The sequence below is a fragment of the Monocercomonoides exilis genome (assembly GCF_001643675.1).
Source record: "Monocercomonoides exilis strain PA203 chromosome Unknown scaffold19-1596985, whole genome shotgun sequence".
Classification (NCBI taxonomy): Eukaryota; Preaxostyla; order Oxymonadida; family Polymastigidae; genus Monocercomonoides; species Monocercomonoides exilis.
Window position 1 is genome coordinate 348,841 of NW_027150564.1, and position 18,954 is coordinate 367,794.

Genomic DNA, 18,954 nt, shown 5'->3' on the forward strand with positions numbered 1-18,954 from the left:
TTTTGTCTTCAATAAAATTGAAATATGTTACGTGACATCAAGATCATATCATAATTATAGAAAGAAGTGAAAGTTCAATCAAAAAAAGGAAAAATTATTCTTCTTTATTCTTCAAAATTTCATTAACAAATTTATAGTTTTTGAATTTCAAAAAAATCTTTTTCTCAAATCCAAGATTTTAAAATCAATCATCGTCATCAAGAAAGAGACTGAAAAAGAGTTACCAACCTGATTTAAAATCATTAAGGAAGAAAAGAGAAACACAAATTACCAGTGTCGAAGAGCAAACATAATATTCAGATGAAAGTCAAGAGGAAAAAGAACATTACGGATTGTTTCTTGATGAGTTTATTTAGAAAAAGGAAAAATGGTTATTCTTTTTGAAAAGTCGCAGATGTTTAATACACAAAAAATTATTCAACATCGAAAAACTTTAATTCAAAGTCGAGAATCATTCGAAATCGTAAAAGTTTAATTCGAAATCGAAAAACTTTTAACAACATGGGTGATTCTTTTTGAAAAGTCACAAATGTTTAATTTTCAAATATATCAAAAATTTCATATTTTGCTCAAATTTCTGTTTCAGCTCACAAATCTCCTCAAGAACGTTTGAAATGGCATTTTAAAGGAATAGATTTTATTATAACTGAGTTTGATATTTGTTAACAAAATATTTAGCAAAATATGAAATTTTTGGTTTATTTGAAAATTAAACATTTGTGACTTTTCAAAAAGAATCACCCACATCGAAAATTCTTTATCATCAAAATATTTGAAAAAAATTTAAAAATACATACTCATGTGAGTTTCTTTTATTTCGAAGCACGATCTGAGAAATGTGTCAATTTCAATTAGAAATATATTTTTTGATGTTTTTTGGTGTTTGATTTTGTATAATAGTGGAAAAAGGATAAAACAGAATTTTTATTAAACTTTTCACGTGTATTCAGGTGATTAGAAGGAATTTGAGGAAAAAATAAAAGTGATAGGATAGTTCATAATCTCGTTTTTTGTGCAAAATGACAGAAATTTGTTTCATTTATTGAAAACAAAATGTTTTGAATTTCATTTATTGCATTGGACGCTGATAAAATATAACATTTTCAATTTTCAAAATGAGAAAAGTATCAATGAATATCAGTCTTTATCATTGAAAACAGTAGTTAAAAATGAAAAAAAACATTTCCAATAAATAAGCATAAGTTATTATCAACATTTGTTTCAATATATGGGACAAAATATTTGATTTCAGGCATTTTCATTAAAAAATTATGCATCTTGGATGATATTTTTGTGATAAAATAATTTGAAGAAAATAGGTTTATTTTTTGATATTCGTTTGAGGTCACAAAACATTTTGTTATTATATCAATGATGCCTGTTTACGGATATGAAAATCAAATTTATTTTGAAATCTGGCAAAGTTTAATAATGTAATTAGTGAAACAATTTTTTCAAACTTTGTGCATAAAAAGCTTGAAAGTCCGTATTTTCCCCCATATGTCTAAATTTTTTTGAAAAGTTCCTTTTGTTTTATTTTCAAATAAAATAATAATTTTAAATTTCGATCAAATTTCGGCTCTCAAATACGAAATTACATGAAAATTTAAATAGAATCTTGACAATGTTATTATTTCCATTTTTGTGAAGTTTCGTATTTAAGAACCGAAATTTGATCGAAAGATGTTTTTTTTTCTTTTTTATTTGAAAATTAAACAAAAGGAACTTTTCAAAAATTTTTATTCAAATTTTCATTTGTTTTGATTTGAATAGAAATTCTGAACTAATAAACTTCTTTATCGATTAGAAAAATTTTATTTTTGATGTTGAATTTAAGTTTTTCGATATTGTCTTTAACTTTTTCAATTTTGAATAATTTTTGATGAATCGGAATAAACAGAAATACAGTCTTAACCGGATATAATCACATCGGTTTTTGTACAACTTTTTGTGACTATATCCGATTGTGATAATATCCGATGCTGCTTAACACATAAAAAAATAAAAAATTAATTAACTAATTAATTAATTTTTGGTCGAATTTTTTGTTTTTGAAAATTCTACATGAAAACGTATTTTTCAATAGAAAATATAATTTTTTGGATTTTATTGTGTTATTTTAACTTATTTGAGCATATATTTGAAAAAGCGAAAAATGGTAAATTTTGATCAAAAAATCGATTTTTCATTGAAAAAATCACCCATAACATGAAAAAATGTGATTACATATTTTCAGCCCTGTGATTATATGCGATGGAAAATGAATGAAAAACAAACAAAAAATGTCGGCGCATAGAAAAAATGTGACTATAACCGATGTTGATTATATTCTATGTGATTATATGCGGCTTGGACTGTATTCCGATTTTGAACATTTTTTTGCAATGAACCCATCAAACATTGAAAGTTTGCCTATAAGAATTTTTAAACGATTTGATACTAGAATATGTGCATTGCGGAGAAATTTGATGGATTTATCACCAAAAATTTTCCAATAAGATTTAATTTAGAATGACCCAGATATTAAACATTTGAAACTTTTCAAAAAGAACAACCAATATGAGAAACTAAGAATCACAAAAGAAGCAGTTATCGAATTGTGCAATTTGATTTCATTCCACATAAGCACATTGCCAAAAAGAGGCCAAACAAAAATTCTTTTCATTCACAATCAATTAATTGTTTGCTCAGAATGGTTATCGAGAAAAACCATTGTGAAAGGAATTGTTTGTTTTCATGGATTGTCAAAAACAATATCCAGCAATAGTATTCGAGAGATAAGGCCATATTTCCTTTTAGTCTTGGACACGATATTCAAAAACCAACCAAAACCTAAAAAGTTCATTTCCGAAGTATTTCCGTCTGTCGCCTTGCCTGTTGACGCAACCACTGTCAAACGTTCTGTTCCAGTTGGAGACTTTGATATGTTAGGCAATTGTTTGATGGGCACCACAACTCTTACAGCATGATAATAGAAGTTGTTGTATCATCCTGGCCTCCTTTTAAAGCGTTGTTTGTTTCGAAATCAGTTCCTGGAAGTGTTCATGATGTTACCCTTTTCAGAAATGGCAAGCATCGGTATGTCGAATATCTAAAAAAAAACAGAAGAAGAAAAGATTGGAAATGCCGTTCATAACAAAAATGACAGTTGGTTAATAATGGCTGATAAAGTGTTTCAAGACCATAAGCCCAAAACGTCAAACAAATTTCTTCAATAAAAAAATTTTACAAAGCAAACAAAACTTTGAATAAAAAAGATTTCCAACATTCATAATTTGAATCCATTTTTTTATCTAAAATTAATAGAACTATTTATCAATTCATCTCTTATTATTTGAATTATAAAATATGGGGGAAAATTCAGGTTTTCAAGCTTTTTTGCACAATGCATGAAAAAATTGTTTCTCTTATAACTTTGTTTCTCATTCTCAGACGACAAAATAAATTTGATTTTCAGATCGGTATTCAAACATCATTGATATAACAACATTATGTTTTGAGATCTTACTTGAATTGCATATAATAAATCCATCTATTTCAAATTTTTTGATCACAAAAAATTCATCCACAGTGCATAATTTTTTAATGAATATGCTTGAAGTGTCATATTTCACCCCATATTATGAAACTATCATATTTTGAAATTTGATTAACGGGATTCACTACGAAACAAAATTTTTATGCAAACATTTCTGATAAGTTTTGTTTCAATTTTGATGTTAATTTTTTCATGAAAGCTCTTCTGAACCAGTTTTCATCATTCATATTATATTGCTTTCCACTTATCTAATTGATGAAGGTGACAGTTTGAGTGTATATGGGTAAATCTTTTTGAAAAGTCGCAAATGTTTATTTTTCAAATAAATTAAAATTTTCATATTTTGCTCAAATTTCTGTTCCCATTCACGAAACTTCACTAATATGGAATCAATTTCTGGATAATGCTATTTCAAACATTCTTGAAAAAATTCGTGAGTAAATACAGAAATTTGAGCAAAATATGAAAATTTTGATATATTTGAAAAATAAACATTTGCGACTTTTCAAAAAGAATTACCCATATAAAAAAATTGTAAAACTTATTTCTATATATGATTATTCTTTTTATTCGAAATTTGAAAACTTTTTATTCAAATTTCAAAAAATTGAGTATAATTAATTGAAAAGCTTTTTCGTCAAAAAAATTGTTTTTGTTTGAATATTATAAAGTTTTTATAATGTCTTTTTTTCATAATTCATAAAAAGGAAGAAAAATTGAATCTTAATAAATATTCATTGAAAACAAACATAAAAGTGAACACTTTTTCTGAAAAAAAATCATAATCATTGAAATCTGAAATTTTTCAAATGAATTCACCTCACATAGTCAAATTACACATCAATCAATCAAAAATAGTTATTTGCATCAATTTACAAACTGAATATAATAATTTTTCACATTCGAATATATTCATGAATGAACTTTCGGAATTCTTTATAGCAACGTGGTTAACCCACACAATTGCACAAACCAGCACACATGATTTCGAAAAACAGTTTGGATAATTTTTTTCGAAAAAATAATTCATATTTTTTAATTTGACTCATTATAAGAGGAAAACAATACAAATTAAAAATCAAAGCAATTCATTAAGTGGCATTTAATATCCGAAAGGAATGAAGTTTTTATTCAAGTATTTGGTCTTTAACTCATTCGCTCATCATCATTAAAACAATAATTAATAATTAAGATAAAATTGTTTTGATTATTATTATATCTTTTGAAATCCTTTTTTTCATTCAAAATCTTCGGTACAAAAATTTTTCTTGAAAATCAACAAAAGAACATTGAAAAGTTAAAAGGCTTATTGAATACATTTTTATCTATGATTCGGCAAAAAACATTTGTTTTTTGAAAAAAATATCATGCTTTTTCTCCTTTGACTTTAAATTTTCTATCAAAAAACTAACAATCTTTGAAAAATCAACACCCGGAAAAAGGATATGATTTTAAAAATAATCACCCAATAAAAAATTATTTTTAAAAAACTTATAACATATTCCGTTAATAGACACAGCAATTATACAATTATATTTTATTTATGGCAAAGAATGCAAAAGAATGAGAGAACATTTAAGACAAAATATTTGACTTCAGGCATTTTCATAGAAAAATTATGCATCTTTGATGAACTTTTTGTGATCAAAAAATATGAAAAAAATGGGGTTTTTTTTTTGAAATACATGTGAGGCCACAAAGCATTTTGTTGGTACATCAATCATGTTTGTTTTCAGTGTGAAAACTTATTTATTTTGTAATCTGAGAAAGCGAAATAAAGTTATGAGAAAAGTGATTTTTCAATGCCTTGTGTAAAAAAAAGTTTTAAAGTCCGTATTTTCACCCAAATAAATAAATAAAATCAAAATCAAAATAAAAATTTTAAAAATATTAATAATTTTTTATGAAAAAAAAATAAATGAAAATGAAAAATTATTAAATCGGGAAATGTGAATTTGAGTAAATAATTCATAGAAACAGAAAGAACATTCAATTTTGATTAATAAAGATAATTGAAAAACAAATAATGATTTGAATCCCATAAAATTGTTGTTAATGTGGGGGGATATACGGTCTTTCAAAGCTTTTTTTTTACATAAAGCATCGAAAAATTGCTTCACTCATAACTTTGTTTCGCTTTCTCAGATTTTGAAACAAATTTGATTTTCAGATCCGTAAACAAACATCGTTGATATCATAATATGAAGTTTCCCAACATTTCACGAATGTCAAAAAATGGACATATTTTTTAGTATATTTTTATATAAAAAAAGTCAATGAAAAGTACACAATTCTACAACGAAAATGCCTGAAGAAAAATATTTTTTTTCATGTGGGGAAACGTTTGTCAACATTATTTCTTCAAAAAAATCTCCTTTTCATCCACTTTTTTTATGTGTACAATATGAAACTGTCATCTCTCCCCTGTTCTTTGATCTCTTTTTCACATTAATAAGGTCACAGGAGATGAGTCGGTTGATGGCATCCATCTGCTTTGACTGTTAAAAGAAGAGTGAAGTGATGAATAGGAGGCATTTTTAAAAATTGAATGAAAGGGCATTTTCTTGGAACATTTCTCAAGTTTTCTCTTTTGCCCGATGACTGAAAGCTGATTTCATTCAACTGAAATACCAACGAAAAGTGACACTTTTTTTGTTTCATTAATTCACGCAAATGCATCAAAAACAAAAGAACATTGCTTTTCGAAAAAGTGCTTTGTCGAGCATTGTCCAATTTAATTGTGTGAATTGTTTTGAGCTGTTGGTGTCTTTCGAGAAGGCTACACACACTTCGTATGCTTTGCATCAAAATGCATATAGCAGATTTTTTTGTATATTGAATAAAAATTTTCCTTGCCTGTGAAAAAAATTAATTTAAAGACGAAATTGAAATTGTTTAACAAGCTGTTCTAGGGATGTCTTTAGTTGTTAACTGTGTAACAACATCATCCCAATTGAAAAGTGTTTTTTCCTATCTTTCCGCTTCTTCTTCCGATAAATACCTTAGCCTTCAATTTTTCACTATCAATTCTCCAATGAAAATCATTTGAGAAGCTCTTTGTTGGCGATAATTTCGATTGAACTGTTATTTGATTAAATAAATCTTTTCCTTTTTCATTCCATGCATTTCTGAAAACATCAGATAGGATTTCACAGCAACTTTTTATTTTTTCAGAAAAATAAAAATTAAGAAGAAAACCATATTTAAAAAGAATAATCCATAGAAATATTTAATTCATTATTATTATTTAATAATTTATCTAAATAAATTTGAAAAGTTCCTTTTGTTTAATTTTCAGAAAGAATAAAAATTTCATATTTCAATCAATTTTCTGTTCTCTCTCATGAAACTTCACAAAAATGGAAATAATAACATTGTCAATATTTTGTTTTCATAATAGCACCATATGGTGAGTGAAAACAGAAATTTGATAGAAACATGAAATTAAGATTTTGATAAAAAATAAAACAAAAGGAACTTTGCAAAAAAAATTTTAACATATCTTCATGGTTTTCATTATTGGAAAAAATAAAAAAAAAAACAAAAAAAAAAAAAAAAGATCAGTCAGTGCCTGATTTTTTATATTGGTGAAACTGGAATCAGTTTTTATAAATCAGATAAAAAGAACATTATCACATTATCAGATCGAAAACAGCCAGTATTACATTTATAACAGCATGAGCCTAAAGTGACATTAATTTTCGGAGTTTTCTCCGATGGATCTTCTTTGAATCCATTGATGTTGTGGCCTTTGAGAACAGTTCCGAAAGATTTTCAACTTTTGAAGTTTTGAAATGTTGGAATTATTGCCAATTGAAGTGAATGGATTTCAAAAAGTGACTGCGAAGAAATTATGATGAAAAACATTTTACCTGCAATAGACAAAAAAAGAATTGAACTGAATGGATCGGAAGCATCGGCTCTTTTTATCATGGACGGGCATTCACCGAGGCTTTGCTTGTTTGTTTGTACATGGTGTCACAAACATTCTATTGAAATTGTTATTCTTCCATCTCATACAACTCATTTTTCTCAACACCTTGATCGCTATGTATTTGTGTAAATCAAAAAATAATTGTATTCATCTTTAAAGCCTCCTTCCGAAAGTGGAGTATCTGCCAATAGAAAAACTCTTGTTCCAGCTTTGGAAGATGCAGTGAGTGCTGAGCTTGATTCCAGCATAATCAGAAAATAATTTTATGAATGCGGAATTGAGCCCTTCGATCCTTCCGTTGTTCTGGATCGATTGCCCAATCAGTTGTCAATCGCAAAAATTTCTTCGCTAACTTTTTCATGCACTTTTTCCCTTATCATGAACAAAAAGATAATCACAAGTGATGAATTTGTTGAGGAGAACACCCCACGTGAGGAAGGTTTGAATTATTAAAATCATATTTTTAAGGTTTATTTTTCAGAAAATTGTTTTTTTTTTTTTTTTTCACAGGAAAATGTGAACTGAACAAATATAGTATCGTCCAATCCAAGCTGATATCAATGATTCAACATAATGATCAACAGAACAAAAGAAGAGATAAAACAATTTCTGGACAAAACTTTGAAGCAGAAATCAGGGAGAATGTATTGTTTGCGGCTGAAAAACGAAAAAGAAAGAAGGTTTCAAAATCATCTTGGGGAAGACAGTATGATTTTAACAAAATAGCATTTCTCTTTTCAAAAAACAAAATCTTTGAATACTGATTTATAAATATTCGTTTTTGTTTTATAAATAACAAATGCCAAACACTTCGGTAAATGTATTTTTTCACACAAGAGTAATTAAAAAAGAAAAGAATTCATTCAAAAAGCCACTTTAATAGAAATTATTTTCCATTTTTTAGTTTTTTTCCAGATGTATGTGAACAACAAATTCAATTAAACAAAGAAAAATATTAGAATTTGAAGAAATTGAAAACCGTGGGGAATGTTTCCGGGTTTTGTCCCTTTCCCGGGTTTTGTCCATGACTATATATGAGATACTATTTCTCATATTCATTCCTAATATTGACTTAAGATAATTTTCCCATCACTTTCTGATATTCATCCAAAAATTATTTTTCACAAATAAATATTTCCAAATAATACTCAATTTGATTCAATTTGAACAAGAAGTTAAACGATTTCGAATAATAAGTTAACCAAATCTGAATAATAAATGGTGTAACACTGAAGTCACCTTTTCTCAAAAAAATCAATAATACAGTGGGTGCTTAACCCGATCCAAGTGCAAAACCCGATCCGAAACAAAGAATAATAAACAGTATTTTCAAAATGAAAAAAGAATTACAATTGGACATTCCAAACTTTGTTCACTGTTTTATTGGAATGAGACAATCAGTCCATTAATAAAGAGCTTGAATATTAAAAACGATTCATTATCTGAAAATCAAAAACTTATGAAAGTTTCATATTACAAGACAATAAGCAATAAAAAGTGTTTGTGTGTTTTTGCGTATTTTTTAATAGTTATCAAGGAGATAAATCCTTGACATTTGCATTTTTTTGACTTTCATTGGATCTTAAAAGCTTATATTTCTTGTTGATCAAATCCATAATGAATTATTAAAAGCATGGAATCAACTCCTTTTCAGTTACATAGAGAACTTGCAGCAAGTGAATATAGAGCTTTTGAGTCACCTATAAAAAATATTTGTTATTAAACATAACTTTCATGTAAAATGGCAAACTGCAGTTCAAAAAAAAATAATATCAAAAGGTGCTTGGTTTCGTGCAAAAAAGGCAGAAAAGGAAGGAAGAGAAATCGGACACGATGGACACCCATTAATAATTACCGACAATCAGCTAGAAACAATTGAGAATCAAGTATTGGCTCTTTTGTCGGAGCAAGCTACTGTTCGTGTCAAAGATATTCAATCGATGGAATGTGATTATTTTGTTTCAACTTTTCGAATCTATCATTTCATTTTAGTGCGTTGATTTGCTTGAAAAAAGTTCAGCTGCAGATCAGGAGCCAAAAAAAATCAACAAAAAGAATGCCAATAAATTTCGTTAATGGAGTAGCATACTGCATGCGGCTGTTTCCTGACAAATGGAAATAAAGAAAATTGATGCGCAATCTCCCTACAAAATAAGATCTTGGTTCACTGAATTATCATCTCTCATTTCGGGGAATAAAATCAGGTCTTTTGATATTTACAATTTTGATGAATCATCTTTGTCAATTGGTGAAACAACTTCATAACTTGTTGTTTGCCTCAAAGGACAAAATTCACCTGCTCCTCCATCACCTCCAAAAGTGACTAATTCAACTTTGTGCATGTGTGTTTGTGCTTGTGGCTCATCATTACCCAGTTATCTTCTTTGGCCTTCGAAAGATCTTCCTTCAGAATTTTCTTCTCTTTCCTGTATCAACATCCACTTCATTCCAGCTTCTTCTGGATGGATCACAAAAGAAATACTTAAATCCATCATGTTGAATAACTGGTTTCCTATTATCATCAATAAATCAAAACCATCTCAAACACACAAAGCTTTTCCGCTAATGGACTACCACCGAACACATTACGATGAGTACGTATCAAACATTACAAAAGAAAAATGAATTCTTCAAAAATTCTTCCCTCCAAACATGACGCATCTTCTACAACCATGCGATTCGTGCGTGTTTTCTCAATTGAAAAATACTCTTTACAACAAGTTTTGTACACCTAATCCGTTTTCAATAACCAGTAACAGATCTTCATTGGCAGAAGCACTTCCTGATGCAGTTGCAGCTGCATCAGCTCCATCAACCATTCGATCCTCTTTCATTTAAACAGGAACTTGGCGTATGATGTCAGCTCATGTGTTGGAAAGAATAGCAGGATCTCCCCAAACAGATAGCAACACAGAATCTTCGTCGTGCGAAACAACCACTCAATAAAAAGAAAAACTTTTTGGAGAATTTTATCCGAAATAGGAAACACGAAAAAATGAAAATCAACAAGAAACAAATAACGAGTTTTCCATAAATGAGCAATCTTCATCCATCGATACATCTTCTTCATCTTCTCAGCCGCAAGCAATTGTGAAAGGATTGGACGGACATTCAGAAGATAAAAAAAACAACAAACAAAAAAACGCTTGATGAATTAGAGGATCAAATAAAGCATGCATTGAATCATTTGCATTATCTTCAAGAGCAATAAGAACAAGCAAAAATTACAAAAAATATGAAAAAAGATAAAAAACGTTCACCAAAACGTTCCAGAAAAGAATTTTGGAACCTGACAGAAGAAAACGAACAGAAACATCTTAGTTAAAAGATTGCAAGGAGCAGAAAAAAGATCCGCATTCGCAATGATAATAACGAAGACATTCTCAAAAAAGTTCACGAAGTTAAGGAAGAATAATTCTTGAAGCCTCCGAGATTGCTTTCACCTGTTTGTTGCAAGAAAGAAAAGGAAATCAGAGAAAAATATTATGAAAAATTGAAAGTTTAGAAATAATATTTTCGAAAAACGTTCATTACAAATTTCTCAAAATGAGAGTTACTTTTGATTAGTTTTTCTTTTCTGTTTTTTCTTTCATTCCATCTTTTCAATGCATGCAAAAGAAACAGAAAGAACAAATGAGGTATCTTTCACAAGTTTTTATTCTATTAATTGAATTAAAAAGGATATTGCATCGGATTTGTAAATTCTATTTAATTTGATTGAAGATTTTTGAAACACCATGAGTAACAAGTTTTGCTTGAGAAAGTCATTTCGCAAGAAATCAAGCCAATTATAAGCCTGTGTTACAAGTGAAAAAATCCCTCGTCACGTCCGTCAAATTGAATTACTCTTGTCAAAGAAAAAAATTAATTTGAAAAAATATAATTTTTTATCATTGTTTTTAATAATACCAAAAATATTTCAATTAGGAAAAAATTTGAAATTTTCAGTAATTAAAATTTTATAAAATTTTATATATATATTGCCGAAAAACCCATTATAATATCTTTTTTGAGTTAAGAGAAAAAATAGACTTTTTCACATTTTCTTAAATTAAAATGTCTTAATAAATTGTTTTAATGTTTGCATTTTCACATTCTTTGTTATCACCGATTGCTCAAACTTTTTAATCTGTTATTCTCCTTTGAATTTATAAGAAATGTTATTCTCAATTTTTTTCGTTGGTTAAATGAAATCCATTTTTATTTTTATACGAATTCGATTTGAACTTATTCTATTTGAAAAAGAACATATTATTACATTTCAATTCGCGTTTCAAAATCAATTTATTTTATACTTTTTGTTTGTTGTTTTTATTAGCTTTGAAAAGGCAAAATTTTATGAAGAGATTAATGTCAAAGAAAAACATAAAATGCCTTCAAACTTTAAAACTTAAGAATCAACCAAAAATGTTTGTTTTTTTATATGGAACTAAAAACTTCATTGTATCTTCATTAAAACTCATTAATCCTATGATTTTTCATTGTGAAAATGCTAACATTTTGTTAAGTTGAAAATAAATTTTCCTTTATAATATAAATTAATGTGATATTATGTAATTAATGAAGAGTAAAGAAACAAAGCAAAATACACCAACACATTTTTTTAAAAACTGATAGAATTGTCGTGTTATCGGATCTAATTTTCATACCAATAAATAATACCATATTGTTGGGAAAAAAAAAGAAAAAATGGAAAAAGAAAAGCCCAAGAAGTTTTTCTTCAAAAAGTTTATGATTTTTTTGATTCAACACAAAAACGAAATATTCATCACAAGTCGAACTTCTTATTTCTTTCTTTTTGGTATAAACAATGAACCGGCATTTGTGAAAAAAACAAATATGCGAACAACCTTCTTTCGCTTATCAACTTTCAATTATTCTTCCTTCTATTTTTCTTTCTCCTCCTTTTCTTCTTTCTCTCCTATTCTTCCTCAGCATCCATTCTGTCATCTTTTCCACAGCATTTTCGCTCCAACGCACGCATAGCCACCATTATCTCCTTACCTCCCTTCAATTTCTCTTCTCGCTCATCCAACAGGCGAATGAGGATCATCTCAGAATTGTATGAGCCATTCATTCATTTCGCCTATTACAGGCAACTCTTGAAACCCTCAAAGAAATAAGAATTTCCACCCATTCTGAACTCTTTCTTTTCTTCTTCCTCCTCTTCCTCTTCCTCTTCCTCTTCCTCTTCCTCTTCCTCTTCTTCGTCTTCGTCTTCCTCATCAAATTCTTCTTCCTCCTCTTCCTCCTCATGTTCTTCTTCTACTTCTATTCTCAATCTCTTTCTTCTCCGTTTCATTAAACGATCATACAATTCTTCTTTTTTTCCCTCTTCTTCTTCTTCTTCTTCTTTTTCTTCTGCTTTAACTTTTTACATCTTCAATGTTGAAGCTTCTTCCACATGAGTGTTTCCGACTAAACAACAACGAGAAGAAGTTCGAAGAAAGAGAAGAAAAAGGGCATAGGTGTAACTGCGTCCCTTTTGCAATTCTTGTTTTTAGACATTAATTTTGTGATGTTTGAAATGCAAAAATTATTTAAAAACTTTTGTATGGACCGATTTTTCGCAAAAATTTTTGTTTCTCGTGAAAAAACTATTTTAAAAAATGACCCATAAATATGAGTATTTTTTCAAAAAATAAATAAAACAAGATAATTATGAAATAAAAAGTAGATAAAATGTTATTTATTATTATATTGTCCTATTTTAATAATAATGATTTGGGAAATAAAACATAAAAAAAAATAAATTAAAAAATTAAAATATTTTGATCAATCCCACAATTAAATTTTTAATATCCAAAAAATAAGAAATTAGTTTCTTTCGTCAAGAATAGAACCCTCGCTTGCGAACATATAACAAATCAAATGTTTAGAAATATTATAAAAGTGTGCACTAAATGATTATTAACATTTCATTCAATTCTTTACAATTTTTGATTATGATTTTTAGGAAGATTATTTGCATGCTGCACAAGGATATTATTATTAAACTATGGTGCCAATGAATAAAGAAGAACAAACAAATCGTGTGAAACATTCTTTTTAATTATTAACATTGTTTTATTAAAATTTTTGATAAAACATGAAAAATTTTATTATCTTTCTTCCAAAGAGAGATGCGTATGAAAACAAAGCTCCTGTTAACACAGCAACAGCAAAGAAAATAGAGGAGAAATGTTTCAGGCAACGAAATGAAGAGAAAAAATGAATTTTGCATTTGTGAAGATGAAGTTAGATACAGACACAACCAGCATGAGGAATGTATTTTCATTGATTGTTACAACATCACATCCCAGATCAATGAAAGTCAATTTCTGTTTGATCTTCGAGAGGGACATAACACTCGTAATAATGCAATTAATGGAAAAGATTATTGCGAACACCACAGCGATACGGATTTGAATGGATTTGTAACAATTCATCAAAGTGATACGATTATTGTGAGCAGCGTGAATGGATCAAACGAAAAACAGTGTGGAACAAACACACTTCCATGTTATTCAATTGAGCATGGGCTGGTGCATCTGACTTCTGATTTCATGAGCGTGATGATTGTTGTTGAAGAGAGTGTAATAGGAAGAGATAAATCTGAAGGAGATGGGTTTTAAAGGGGGAGAAGGAATGGAGAAAAACACATCTCTGCGGATATTGGATGAGGGATGTCAATTGGGAGGAATCGCGAGTGAAAGAGGATCATCATTTTTCATCCCTGTCTTGGAAGAAGTGAAGAGCACAACACAGGCGAGTGGGGACATGGACTTGAGCATTCGTGGGAAGCTGCTTCTTCCTCACAAATTGTCTCTGAAGATCAGCATGAAAAATGGGGATGAAGAGGAGATTGTGAGAAAAGGGATTGAAGAAGAAGGGTTTGTTTCAGAGAATGAGATTCGCTCAGTTATTTCATGTTCAGAATTGGAGAAAGTGAGAGACGAGACAGAAGTGAGCGTGTGCATTCTGTTTGGAAAAGTTGATTCTCCTTCATCAACTGAGTCTTTCATTCTGAAAAATGGAAGCGAAACACATTCAAGTGGAGATGAAAAACTTGTTGAGGGAGGAAAAGAAGGAAAATCATTTTGGCCGATTGCTGTTGTTGTTTGAGTTGTTGTTTTATTGTTTGTAATCATTGTTTCTGTGATATTTGCAGTCAGATGAAGAAAACAAAAGAGAAGAACAAAGGAATTGGAGGAGATTGTGAATGACACAGTGAAAAAGAATCCGAAGGCATTTGAGGTGGTGACGATGGAGATGTCGCCTGAAGAGCAGTGGAGGAGAGCAGAGAGGGAAGCAGAGAAGAAGAATGAAGAGAGGATAAAGAAGAGAATATATGATACGAATATGCAACATTCGGAGTCGTCTGAGCATTTGTTGAGTGAGAGTGGATCAACTGAATACATTCTTGGAAAAGACTCAGACAAAATTCCTGATTGGGCATTGGAGAAAGATGAAGAAGAAGAGGAAGATACAAGAAAGAGAACACCTTCACCTTCCATCTCTTCCACATCCACAACTGATTCAGATTCAACATTTGTTCGAGGAGAGGATCTGTGCCCAACCACCTCATCCATGTCGAATCTTGTCGATGCAATGGCCTGCTCATCTCCTCATGAGAAGCTGATTGTGGATCTGAGGGATTCGCTGTTCATGCTGTTGCATGGAAGGAATAAGACGAAGGAGATGGCAATAGGAACTCTGAAGGAGAGGGAGCAAACAGCTGCTCAGATCCTGTTCTGGGTGGCTAATCTCGCGCTCCATTCATTTGACGAAATGAACAATACTCTTTCTTCCCTTGCCAACCTCAGTCCTCACATTGTGTTGTTTTCAGAGCACATGGTGATTGCGATTGCCATGCACTCCGACTGCTCCTCTGATGATTCAGATTCATCCTCCATCTCATCATCAACAGTTGTGACATCTGCCAGTGGCAACGATGATGATGATGATGACTCCATTCCCTCATCGGCATTTGAAGAGGATGAGGATGCCTTCAGAAAGGAGTGCCTGAGGTGGAAGGCACCAGAGCTGCTGATGAACAAGAAGATGGGGGCAACAAAGGAGTCAGTTGCCTTTTCGATTGGGATGATGTTGTGGGATTGTTTGACCCTTCAAATCCCTATTGGAGATTATAAGGCAGAAGTGGCAGGGCAGAAGATTGTGAATGGAGAGATATCGAATATGAAAAAATGGTTTGAAGGACAGGCTAAAGCAGAAAGTTAAGATGAGTGTGTTATCGCATTTTGAAGACAGACTATCGCACGTGGTAATAAAGTGTGTGCTGGTTGAAGATTTTCCTGAAGGTGCAACTGTGAAGACAATGACTGACATAATCGGGATTGCAGCAGAGTCCATTGGAAAGAGTGCATTGTCTGAGCATATTTGTGTCTTGCGCGTGAAGATGGAACAAATAAGTGAAGCAAATGTTAATGCCAATATGTGTTTGTGAAGCATGGTTTCAACAATATAATGAAACAAATGAAAATTTATATGCTGATGGACATGCGTATGGACTTATTTATGTTTACGATTACAAGATTGTTAACTCATTTGCATCGAAATGTGTAATTCAAATTTCACAAAAAGGAGATGAAGTTTGTTTTTATTAGAAATTCATTTACGAACACTTGCGTTAATTAGGATTTTTTTTGCAACGTGATCAAAATGTGATGTGATTGATAGTGTTGTGAAATAAAAATTCATAAATTTATTGGAGACTGTTCTGTTCCAATATTTGTTGACTTAATAAAACTTCTTAGTATTTTTCGATTAAGAATTGCATTTGTTTTATCTTTTTCTTTTTTCTCCATTTCTTCAATCTTTCTCTCTTTTTTTTCACAAAACTTTAGGGTTTCAAACTCTAACGTTTTTAACTGTTGGCTGTCGTTGTTTTTCAGAAATCTTCCATCGCATGATCTATATCTTTTCTTTTTCTTCTTTCTTGCAGTTTTGCAATCAATGTCTGATGAAAATATATCATCTTCAGTTTCAACTTTTGTTTCTGTTTCTTTCTCTTCTTTCTCTTCTTTCTCTTCTTTCTCTTCTTTCTCTTCTTTCTCTTCTTTCTCTTCTTTCTCTTCTTTCTCATCTTCATCATCTATTTTTCTTCTTTTTAAATTTGTTGATTCTTTTATTTCTAATATTAGCTTTAATGATCTTTTTTTCTTCAACATTTCATCAAGTTCATTTTCATCATACATTTCATAGTTGTTTCTTTTTCTCAATTCCTCTTTCTTTAATAAATAAGAAGACAATTTAAATTTCCTTTCTTTCAGAAGAATGCTTTTCAAACTTGCAACGCTTTCATTGTAAGAACGAAGAAAAATATCCAAACTTTTCTTGCTGATTTTTGAAAGTTCCTTTATGTATGCTGCAGGTGTGAGTCTGTTGTTGAATCGATATTGAAATTCATAAACATATTCTTTTGTCTTAATGAATGTTCTTCCTCTTTTTGGAATGTGGTTTTTCAGATGAGACCACACACTTTCGATTGTTTGAGTGTAAACTTTAGGATTTTCAGGCTTAACAAAATTGAGAGAATGATTTACACTGTCAATGGTGAAGCCGTTTTCACTAATGCAGTTATATGCCGACCATTTGTCAGACATTATAGTTGAAGATCTTTCAATGTTCTTTTTTACAAAATACAATATGGTATCAGCTTTTCGATCTGGAAGAAATTCGACAATCAATTTTTGTGGCTTTCCAATTTCTTTTCTCTCTACTACTCCCCATAGCCATTGCTGTTCTCTGCATCTCCCAACACCGTTCTTTCTTTTATGAATTAAAGTTTCATCTATTTCCACTATTCGATCTTTTCCTATTTTTTCCATTTCGAATGTTTCAAAATAACAGCATATTCTTCTTAACTTTTCAAATAATTTCACTACTGTTTTGTTTGATATTTTCGATTCAAAAGTGACTTCCTTAATTGAGTGTTTGTACCAAAAATGATACAACAATGATGTAAGTTTGAATGGTGAAAGATGAAATTCCATAAAAATTGAATCATAATTCCAGCTGTAATTTTTCCCACATTTCGTGCATTTATAAGCATAGTAATCACTTTCTTTTTTTTGCATCCTTAATTCCATTGCTTTTTCGCATTTCCAGCACATTCGATTTCTTTTTATTATCCCAAATTTGGAAAGCAATTCAATAGCCAATTGATTTTTCCCATTCGATCGCATTAAAAACTCACTGAATGTTAATTCTTTTTCAAATGATTTGTTTTCAACCATTTGTGAAATGGATTGACTTTGCTAAAGTTAAAAAATTTGAATTAATGTATATTAATAATGGCTCTTTTTTTTATGTTTTCGAGTGAAATATGCACTTTAATATTTTGAATTTTTAAAGAAAGAAAAACATATTTTATTTTAATATTATTTGCACAGTTTTTAATGAAGTTTCAAAATAAAACAACATTTATAAAAATACAAAAATGCAAGAAATTCAAACATTGAATTCATTCGATTTTTCAATATATGCAAAAATAAAGAGTTTGTTCTATAAAACAATTATCACAATTCAGAACAAAAAAAATTTTATTCCCTTTGAGTTAATTTGAAGTATTTATTTGCATGCAACAATCCATGTATAAACGCATTCACACATACACATTTCATTTGTTTCAAAATTGTCTTTTCAATTTCTTTCGCTTTTGTTGTTTGTGCTGTTCCCATTGCCAACAACGATAATATCTTTGTGCTCATCTATCAGAACACACTCCACTATTCTGCTGTTTTTTTGAGCAAAGAAATCGACTCTTTCTTCTCAAATTCCTCCCGCATAGCACATCGCATTTGACACAATCTGTATTGCTGCATAGTCACGAAACTACCAAATGAATTTTTTTATCATTTCTGAAAATGATATTCTATCTGGCATCTGAACCGGTACACTTTTTTTATCATATATTTCAGTCGAAACCACTCAACTTTTTTCATATTCGATATCTCTCCATTCACAATCTTCTGCCCTGCCACTTCTGCCTTATAATCTCCAATAGGGATTTGAAGGGTCAAACAATCCCACAACATCATCCCAATCGAAAAGGCAACTGACTCCTTTGTTGCCCCCATCTTCTTGTTCATCAGCAGCTCTGGTGCCTTCCACCTCAGGCACTCCTTTCTGAAGGCATCCTCATCCTCTTCAAATGCCGATGAGGGAATGGAGTCATCATCATCATCATCGTTGCCACTGGCAGATGTCACAACTGTTGATGATGAGATGGAGGATGAATCTGAATCATCAGAGGAGCAGTCGGAGTGCATGGCAATCGCAATCACCATGTGCTCTGAAAACAACACAATGTGAGGACTGAGGTTGGCAAGGGAAGAAAGAGTATTGTTCATTTCATCAAATGAATGGAGAGCTCCATTCGCCACCCAGAACAGGATTTGAGCAGCTGTCTGCTCTCTTTGCTGAAGACTCCCAATCGCCATTTCTTTCTTCTCATTCCTTCCATGAAGCAGCATGAACA

General features: G+C 30.4%; 2 protein-coding genes across 2 annotated transcripts; one reads left to right on the plus strand and one right to left on the minus strand.

Annotated features, from left to right (window-relative positions):
• Positions 1–14,075: 14,075 nt before the first annotated feature.
• MONOS_17487 (uncharacterized protein) lies at positions 14,076–15,692 on the plus strand (the record flags this gene model as incomplete). Its single annotated transcript, XM_067870411.1, has 2 exons — positions 14,076–14,570; positions 14,643–15,692. The coding sequence occupies 2 exons, from the start codon at positions 14,076–14,078 to the stop codon at positions 15,690–15,692; spliced, it is 1,545 nt and encodes a 514-aa protein (XP_067728375.1).
• Positions 15,693–17,857: 2,165 nt separating this feature from the next.
• Positions 17,858–18,949, minus strand: MONOS_17488 (uncharacterized protein; the record flags this gene model as incomplete). Its single annotated transcript, XM_067870412.1, has 2 exons — positions 17,858–18,308; positions 18,402–18,949. The coding sequence occupies 2 exons, from the start codon at positions 18,947–18,949 to the stop codon at positions 18,203–18,205; spliced, it is 654 nt and encodes a 217-aa protein (XP_067728376.1). The 3' UTR covers positions 17,858–18,202.
• Positions 18,950–18,954: the final 5 nt, after the last annotated feature.